Source organism: Dufourea novaeangliae, unplaced genomic scaffold (genome assembly GCF_001272555.1).
Source record: "Dufourea novaeangliae isolate 0120121106 unplaced genomic scaffold, ASM127255v1 scaffold54, whole genome shotgun sequence".
In the NCBI taxonomy this organism is placed as follows: Eukaryota; Metazoa; Arthropoda; class Insecta; order Hymenoptera; family Halictidae; genus Dufourea; species Dufourea novaeangliae.
Window position 1 is genome coordinate 2,051,479 of NW_015373944.1, and position 10,086 is coordinate 2,061,564.

The 10,086-nt window shown below is 35.8% G+C and overlaps 2 protein-coding genes across 2 annotated transcripts; one reads left to right on the top strand and one right to left on the bottom strand.

Moving 5' to 3' along the window:
* The first annotated feature begins 5,848 nt into the window (after positions 1-5,848).
* On the top strand, positions 5,849-7,485 carry LOC107185968 (RNA polymerase II subunit A C-terminal domain phosphatase SSU72). The gene is made up of 5 exons (XM_015573745.1): positions 5,849-5,911; positions 6,008-6,207; positions 6,286-6,429; positions 6,634-6,892; positions 6,978-7,485. The coding sequence occupies exons 2-5, from the start codon at positions 6,125-6,127 to the stop codon at positions 7,077-7,079; spliced, it is 588 nt and encodes a 195-aa protein (XP_015429231.1). The 5' UTR covers positions 5,849-5,911; positions 6,008-6,124; the 3' UTR covers positions 7,080-7,485.
* Positions 7,486-7,564: 79 nt separating this feature from the next.
* LOC107185967 (large subunit GTPase 1 homolog) lies at positions 7,565-9,964 on the bottom strand. The gene is made up of 4 exons (XM_015573744.1): positions 9,817-9,964; positions 8,321-9,728; positions 7,925-8,246; positions 7,565-7,785 (listed from the first exon to the last, which is right to left on the bottom strand). Exons 1-4 carry the CDS (start codon positions 9,916-9,918, stop codon positions 7,650-7,652), a joined length of 1,968 nt encoding a protein of 655 aa, XP_015429230.1. The 5' UTR covers positions 9,919-9,964; the 3' UTR covers positions 7,565-7,649.
* Positions 9,965-10,086: the final 122 nt, after the last annotated feature.

Here is a 10,086-nt window from a genome sequence, read left to right on the forward strand (position 1 = left end):
CATACACACGCTGCCCCTCTCTCTCTCTCTCTCTCTCTCGTCCTTATCGATTACGACGCATACTGCATGAAGAAAGGCTGCCCACCCGTCCTGGATGCCCGGAAAAGGATAAAGCCCGCGTGGAACAGTCCGCGGGATAGATTGATCCCTTCTCGCGATACCCTTAGATCCTCATCCTCCCTCCCCCTCCCCCAATGGTTGCAAAGAGAGAATTTATCCGCGGAGAAAATTCCGTGTGCACGACTAGACGCGGGCCCGCGCGATCGTCTTTATGTGTGTTTGTGGTTGTGTATGTTTTTGTGTCTACAGAACGCGTGAATGTGTATGTGCGTGTATATATATATATAGGTGTATTATGTGTGTATATACGTGTATGGGTGCCTGCGGCAGTCGTGTTACGTGTACAAGCGTAACCCCGACCTCGATGTTAGGCGGCTGATAGCCGGCCTCACACTGATACGGCTCCGTCGTGACAACCACGGGCCATACCCGCCCCTCACCACCGGCAGCCACCCACGACCAAGAGGATAAGAAAAAGAGGGGGAGGAAAAAGGGAACTACACCCCCCCTTTCCCCTACCTTCTCCTTTGCCAACCCATCCCTTTCCACTCTATACCAAACGTTCGAAGAACGATCGCCGCGCCGTCGAGTGGCGTTTCCGGTAAACCATTCATCAACCCCTTCGATTCCAATAGAGCGAGCGCCTGCGCGAGACGACGACCGAATGTGCTTTTTCGGCACAATTGTGTGTTGTGTACATATCGTTCCGCGTCATCTGGCGATCTTTTTTCTCCCTTTTTTCGTTTTCTCTCTCTTTTTTTTTTTTTTTTTTTTTTTTTTTGGTTCCACAGGTCGACCAGAGGCGCTGTAAACATTGCGATCGATTGTTATGTCGTTTCCTTCTTTTTGCAATTGGTGAAATATGATATTTGTCGGTTGGTGATTTGTCCAGAAGGGGGTATATGGTTTTTGGATTGGTTCTCCGTTCTAGTCTTCGAGAGATTTTGGTCGGTTATTGGTTTTCGGACACAAGTGTTCGAAGACTTTCTGTGGAAAGCCGGAATATCGATTACAAATTAAACGCGTGTGTAGGTTGTCGATTTGTTTGGATTTGATTTATTTTGTAGCGTTGTATTTATTGGAATTAATTCTCTTGCGAAAGGATCTTTACATATAACGAGTGTTATTTATTGATATTATTAGTCCGTCGCGTGGTCACATTCTCTCGCCAACTCGGAATATACACCATGTATTTGAATTTACTGATGAAGTTACCCGATGTATATTTTGAACCGTTTAGCTACGGATGTACATTCGTGAAACGCAACAAACAATACGTAAACAAGAGATACCAATGAAAATAATAAGTAGGAAATGGTAATAGTAAATAATAAATTGTTTCCTCATCACTATCAACACTATTTGAGTCATTGTCTGCTTCACTACAATCACTTTCACCCCTCATATCACTATACGAGAATGTTTCTTCTTCATCGTCTATTGACGCCCCAGTTTCCCGCCTTTCGTCGAGGAAAATGGTGCAGATTTTTTCCATAATTATTCTGAACATAAATGAAACAGTGTGGAAATCCTTAATAAACATAAATACTGGTTGCCGTCAAGAGATAATGGATTTACTTATTGATACACTTAACAACAAATAATTCAATATTAATGCAGCCATTTGTCCCATTGTTATATTACGTATCGTGTTACTGCGATAGATTATATACAGGCTACGACTGAAAGGATGGAACAAACGAGCAGGAGATAATTCTTTATGCAAAATTAAATTAACAGTGTGGAATAAACGTTTGTTCATCACAGGCTTAAGTTTTCAAGGCGTAATCCTATTTTGAAGACTCACTTAAAACACGTGTTTTAAGTGAGTGTCCGTTTTAAACGTGTATCCGTGCTGGCAATAAGTAGAAACAGAATACAATGAACAGACTTTCAAATTCCGATTTGAAATTCACTTCACGACTTAATTGCCTGTAACTGAGACATAATCTACCATTGTAATGCTTTAATTTAATGGCTTGGAAAATAAAAATCTATACGAGAAACCATGAAAATATTGATCGATTCACGATAATTCAATCATAACACACGGTAACCATAATGATCGGTCGCGATTTTAAATTCGTTTTCGTAATTCTTATTAATTACAATCTTAATACTTTAATTTAAGTGCTTATCAAATTTAAACTTTGACGGGACACCGTGGGAAATTAATTTCTTTTTCAGTACCCCGCTTTTGAAGAACAATGACGATTGTTGCGCGAAAATAAAGAACGTACAAAACTGAAATGAATTTATTGTATCATCTGTAATTGCTTTTAAGAATAAAATTCGCCTGAAACTGTACACTGTCCGAATATTTCAATAAATAACAAATGAAGTGCAAAAAAGCGAATACTGACGCCATCTACCAATGAAACAAGCAACAGAGAAATGAAAAGACTGCAACCACCTAGCGGTGAAATAATGGAACTAACCAGTCCTTAACAATAGCATACATACACAGTTTCCTTTCTGCAATATAATTACTTCCCTGGTATCAAACATTAACAAGAAAGAATTGAATCCTATAACAGTAAATATTATCATACCATGTATTAGTAAAACGTCGAGAAAAAAGAATACGATAGAGTACGTCTCTATTCTAAAAAGTGTTCTCTTTCTTTAGCTTGTAATTCTTCAGCTGTAGTGGAGCTTATTTTTTTGTTGCGTTTCCAAAATCTTTTCTTTCTCATCTTTTGAAAGTAATCAATCGAAGTAACAAATTGTTACGAACAAAAAAAAGCAACAAAACGCATTCCCAGATAGCACATGACGTCCAATAATGCCTTGAAGACGGCTTAAAGGCGCCTTAGACCTAAAATAGCCGTAAAATGGACGTCTTCAAGGCATCATATGCTATCTGGATTATTATCTCTTTGTAAATTTCTAGCAGCTTCAATTGAATAATGTAACTAATGAAATATAAATATACTTACAATTTCTGTTGATAGAGTTTCGCCCAAAAACATCCTCCCTTTAATGATGCACTGAATCTAATAACGCGAACGGACATTTTTAAATATAAAAAGAGAAAAGAAAAGTAAAAGACTATTAATCGCTACCGATAATTCCAGTCAGCCAACAAAAAACTCTACTTTCGCAATTCAAAAAGCAAAGAATGTGTCTGACACTTTGAAAGTAATTGATAATGAGCAATAAACACTGACTCTACTTTCGCGAGGACCTAACATTTCCAGTAACATTCTACTCAGAGCCAGTTCGCTCCGGAAAAACACAAAAATTTCTACGATTTAAACACTGACTCTACTCGACCGCATTGCGCGCGGCCACCAAATTCACCGAAAAAAAAGTAGGGACACGACATTATCTTCATTGTTCAATGATGCAGGGTATGAAAAATCTGAAAAAAAGAAACAATATTCGTTATTCTTCTCAAAATTCAAGTTGTTCAATTCAAACATGTAAATAATAATATATAAAGTTATTCACAATCTTTGGTGACAAAGATTTACACAAAGACATTTGCTTCATTGTACAATTATACAACGTGTCAAAAGTGAAAAAAAGAAACAAGATTCATGTACAATAACTCTGAAGTCATATAGATTAATTCCTCAGTTTATGAATAGATTATTCATATCTGTATATTTACTACTAATATATTATATTAATGACATTCGTTGTTAGAACTGTAAGCGTTTTCGTTTTTCTGTCTAAACCATATTCTGATTTTTATAAATATTCAGAAAATTAATGGAGGTACCAACTTGCGATTTATAAAAACAAAATAAATGATAAATAACACAGCTTCTGCGTAAATAGAATTATCTTTATAATGACAGACACGTAAAATTATTCAAATGAAAACAATTTCACGATCGGACTACTGTAAATTGCAAATGCCAATTTGAATGTATGGAAGTATTGTCGTTTAAATTTTCTAACGGTAAAGGAAGCCATGTATGTTGCAACTACGCATTTAAATTCAAAATATTTCTCGAAGAATTTTCGGTCGATCTTAGCACAATAAATCAAGAAATGTCGATCGTGCTTACGGTCAAAAACAATATATAAAAACGCGATAAAATGAAAATATATAGTGAAATGTTCGATATTTACTATAATGTATTACCAGAATTCACCGATTTCCCGCCGAATTGCGTCCGACGAAAGGAAATTCAACAGTCATGGCGTCGATAGCGCATTCTTTCCAACCGTAACACTGAAACTGAAAATAAAGGTTAATTCTAAGTTATTACACTACATTAGCACACATGAGGCACAAATAAACAATTATTGACTCGAGAAGTGTCGCCAAAGGTTGTAATTTAAACAAAACCTATGTAAATCCAACATAATTGATAGAAGATGAACAACGGAAACTGCGGAGACCGGTTTACCCTCTCCCGCGATATCGAATTAACTTAAGATAGTTTAGTGGAAAGTGGATATATATTAAAGGAATGTAGCCATGAAGAGCTCATGAAAGTGTTAGAACAAACAATTAGTGTAAATGAATATACGTAAATGGTAAATATCACGTACCTTAACACGAGCAAACTCCTTGTAAGTCTTATCACTGCAACTTCCTCGAGACGAATGACCCTTATGCTACTTTTGACTGGTCACGACCGTTGATTCGGCTATCTTAGGGCGATCGTAATTGGTTGACGGATAGGTAAGGAACATTTTGTACATGTTTACCCGAGATTAGCTCTGCAGGTAATAACTCTCATAAAACGGAAAACAAAGGCACAAGGACGATTTCACAGAAATTTAATTACACGGATGTCCCTTGTTTGCAAACAATTCTAACCCGTATGTTTTGTCTCTCTAGTTAACCAATTTTTGAAAACTCGTAGAACAATTTGCTCTACAATTGAGAAAGGAATTTAACTATATACATACCCTGTACCATCCTCGGAAATTTGTAATTCCAATTCGTTTTAGATGAAAAACATTAATATACGATGTCTTCTGATATTTTTGCTCCCCATTCCTCGAAGTTTTAAATCCTCCAATGCTTTCCTGAGCGCCATCTGCGGAGAACATTTCCCGCCAATTGAACAGTGGTGCCAATGTTTATAAAATATCTGAGAAATTTTAATTTCTCCATTGAGAAAATAAAGAAAACTTAAACTTGGCAGTACTGTGAAAATTTGGTTAGCTGAGCTCGAATTCCATGATATCCATTACAACTTTTAGCATTTTCATTAATACATAATTTTGTACTGAAGCGCAGACGAAATATAGAATAGACCTAACATGCAATGTAATGTTCTCTCCCCTGCTTCGAGGGCTCCAGAATCCCCGTAACATTTCAGTGTCAATACCAAACGTTACCAATTCAGTGTGAAATTATGTCGCCACACTCTTGTGGCACAGATGAGATATGAATAAGATTAAATAAATAATTCTTATATCTCGTCTGTGCTTGTGGCCAAAAGCACCGAGTAATCTCGTCTATATTGGAGTACGTGGCCTCCAGTACCTTGTAACGCCACCTGACGACATGAATATGGTACCAATTTGCTAGTAGCTTGGGCTTTTTGTCGTAGATGGCATCTGTTTTTTTATCGCTATTATAATTATGTATTAAAATATATAATATTATCTAGAAATGCTAAAACCTACAAGTATTTATGTACAATGTCAATTCAATGAAATTCAGCCAACAATCTGATACCACTACCAAATGTACTTAATTGCAATTTGGGGATAGTTCTTGAATTTTTCAAAATACATTTTATACCATTGAATATCACGATATAAGAAAGAGCTCTCATTTCGGTGCATGTTGTTTAAAGGCTTTTCGTTACGAATGGTTACGAATATTACTATGAAAAATCTATAAAGTGGAGGGCAGGGATTACTTTTCATTCATTAGGTTCCCTAATATTTTTTATTCGTAAGAGCATACAAGCCCCAATTAATTATCTTAGCGAAATACATAACTGTATCGCATTTTATGTAACGTCAATAGATATACCGGATGTGACAGACAGCATAACGATTCTTGAGGTTAAGTGACATTGCCCTTATTATTTTCTTTTTTAAGTACCACGACTTTTGTTTCTGACTGGTGGACGAATCGAATAATATGCCGGCGCCGAATTCTATTAGCGTGGCCGTAATATGTTCTAGTAATATGAATCGAAGCATGGAAGCCCATGCCTTTTTGAGGTAATTAAACCTGCTGACAGTCATGTCACAGACATTATGTTTGGATTTTCTGTACTTTGAATTCATTCTTTTTTTTAGCAAGAAAGGTTTCAATGTAAAAAGCTTTGGAACAGGGGATAAAGTTAAACTTCCTGGAAATGCTCCAGATCGCCCAAATATCTATGACTTTGGAACCTCTTATGATGAAATCTACAATGACCTTTTATCAAAAGACAAGCAATAGTATCCTAACTATTTGATAAACAATTTATTTTTCTTTTTCAGGCAAGAAGCACAAAATACTATTACTTTTAATGAAATACGCTTCTCTGTTTATTTACATTTATAGTAATGATAATAAACTATCAAAAATGAATATATCTGTTGTTCTAGTATAAGTCTATAGAATAAACGAAAATAATTAGAGTTCCTTAACAGTAATATTAGCTATACACAAAATGGGTTATTGCACATGTTGGAAAGAAATCGTAGAATCAAACCCAAGCCAGAACGATTTCAATTGTCTAAGGACAAATTTGATATTCTAATTACTTGCGAAGAACGGGTATACGACCAAGTGATTGAATGTATGGAATCCAGGACTCAGGAGGACAATCAACCAGTGCACCTAATTAATATTGATATCCAAGATAATCATGAAGAAGCTACAGTTGGATCCTTCCTCATTTGCGAATTAGTCACTGTGGTACTCTTAAAATTGATAATTCTTTTTGTAAACTCCTACGATGTAATAACATGTCTTTCATAATAACTAAACTATGGTGTTACAGTTGGCCAGTAGCGAAGATCTAGACAATGACATAGACGAACTGCTTCATGAATTTGAATCAAAGTTTGCGAGAACGATTCTACACACTGTGCTGTTTTATTAAGAACCCTATCAGATGTCTGAAACCTGGTGTTTGTCAACAACTTAACTTATGAAAGGAACTAAAATATCTCTTACAAAGCATACCGCCACATTTTCTGACTCGGATTATGTGAAACGAATTCCACTGTAAACAAGTAGGAATTTGATCCGTGCTTCCTATTTAATAAATCATTACTTTCCACGGGATATGTTTCAGAGATCTGCTATTTGCGTTTACATTACACCTGCAGTCGGCAAGATGTAAAAGCAAGATCGCAGCCGCGTTCGTTCAGCGATGTCCGAACGCTAGTTGTCAGAGAGGATAGAAAAGCGAGACGCGACGGACATAAGTTATGAAATATTTTAATTTTATAATATATACGCATATAAGTACAATAGTAAATTATTCTTATATGTGTATGTATTTTATCGTTAGAATGTACTTGTGGTATTTAGGATCGATATGAATCTCTGATAATTCCTGTAAACTCAGAGATTTGTATATTGCATGATACGAACCGCTGTTATATAGCGAAAAGGCCTTCAACTCAAATAGTTCAAAAAACGATACAGTACTAATATGTCCACCGAATCAATGTTGATCGAGATGAGCGTACAATCTTCTCGTTTTCTCACGTTTCTTTTTATTTGAATGTTTATTTATCTTTTTCCATGGTTTTTCTTCGAGTAACAAGCTCTGAGTGGAATTAACTACTGATCCTGTATCGCTGAAAATTACAATAATTGTCGAATATTATCGAGGACATTCGTATAAACGCTCCATTACTATTATATATGAATGATTATTGTCAATGATTATACACGAATGACTTTATTGAATAATAAATATACAATAATGTTACATACCTAGAACCGATCCGGCATGTACCACGCATTTTTCCAATCATTCCTTTTGTATGTACACTTGAAACATTGCTTTGGAAGAATACTTTATCCACATCTTCAGAGCTAGTCTTACTCCCTTTACTCGCACGTATTGTCCTAGCTGGCAAATGTTTATTTACAGGAATAGTTCTTCTTTGTGGGGGGAATATGTGAAATTTCTCTTGCTCTACTGTCGGTGGTGCAACGCAGTATAAAAGTTTACCATTCACAAAATCTTTTAAAACATAACGTGCTGATCGTGGATTGTCCGGTTGTCCGTTTTGCGTCATAAAACCTCTATTATCTAAAGCAAAAAATGCCGTCTTATATGAAATTATTGCATTTAATATATGTAATATAATAAATTCGTTTACATACATCCATATGCATTTAACATTTCTTCTGCTGTTGGAGGACGGTCAGGATCTTCTCCTTCTATAGGTAGAGGTAACATGATACCATAGAGATCTTCCATAATATGTCTTGGTATTAAAGTTCCCAATAACGTGATTGGTGGAACATGATCCCTCATTTGATCAATTGGTAATATGCCGTTTAAAATCATTTCCGCTTTAGTGCAGATAAAACTTGGCATTACTAATCCAGGACAATCACAGAGCAATAGGTCCGTATCCAAGAAAAGTGTCTGAAAATGTTTTGTCTTGCCTGGTGTGGCAGATACTGATACTTTTTTGTCCATCAACAAAGCATTAATTGTGGAACTTTTACCTACATTTGGATATCCTACCAAACCAATTGTTGTAATGCCTTCAGTACATGTTTTACCTTTGTAAATTCTTTTGAAAAATGACACTAACTGATCCCTAGTTAATAACTCTGATGAGTTTTCTATTCTTGCATTGTCTTGACTTACTTCTTCTATTGAAGTTTTCAGTGCATGCAAATCACACTTGTTGTCCTTAGGTTCTATGTGTTCTCCATTTTCTACTTCAGAATTTTTATTTATACATTCTGAGTCATCTATAATCCCCATATTATCATCTGCACTCTCATATATGCTTTCCGAGGAAGCTCCTGAATTGTACAATGATTCATCATCATCTTCATCCTCTGTATCAGTTTCTACTTCACTACCTTCTTCACTTTCCGAATTTTCTTCCTGTATTGTTTCTTGAACCTTCTGCCTTTCAGCTGCTAATGTAGCAGAAAAAAATGCAACTCTTACATTAATATCCGAAAAATACTTTGCCCATTCCTTTCGTTGTTGCTCAGTTAAGAAGTCTGCCTTATTAACCAATATTGTATTCATCTTCTCAGGATTTACCTCTTTGACATAACTCTCTAAATCCTCACATCTAAAAAGCAAAGGATTCCGTGCATCGACAATTTGCACAATAACATCACTGCGTTCCACTACTCTCCACAGTTGTCTCCAAAACTCCAGATTCTTTTCATAAGGTGTTAACATTAATCCTTCCGCTTCTTGAAGCAGGGACAGAGTACGTCTCCATTCTAAGAAATGTTCTCTTTCTTTAGCTTGTAATTCTTGAGCTGTAGTGGAGCTGTCCCATTGTGGCCTTCTTGGTATTTTAAGCAAAGCTTTATTTTTCTGTTGCGTTTCCAAAATCTTTTCTTTCTCATCTTTCGAAAGTAGTCCGATTCCGCTTTTTGGATTAACAAACTTGATGTTCAATTTCTCCGCCTGAAACTCTGTACCCGCTAACTCGGCAGTCGATAGAAATTCTTGGAAAGAACTTTCTTCCGTAACAGATTGAAGATTAAGACGTCCCCAGTCGTAACCATCATTTAACGACATAGTATGGATCTATTTGAATGTACAATTTCCAAATAATGAAACGTTTTTACCACATGTACCGGACTGTAAAAGGTTATGGACAAAGTCATTACCTTACCATAGTCATATCATCATGTTTTTTACGTTTTGTAGAACCAAAACGATTTCTAATTAATGCTTTTCCTAAGTTTCCACTTCCTGCCTTTTCCTTTTTACCCATTTTGTACAAATTTATCTTATTCAAGGAAACATAACACGAGGTTAACTTTTACCAAACAACACAACCATGCAACGTCGGAAGTAATGAAGTTGATACAAACGAAATGTCAAAGCATGATATAACATATACCTAACAATCATAATGCATTTGAAAAAAATTATATTTAAT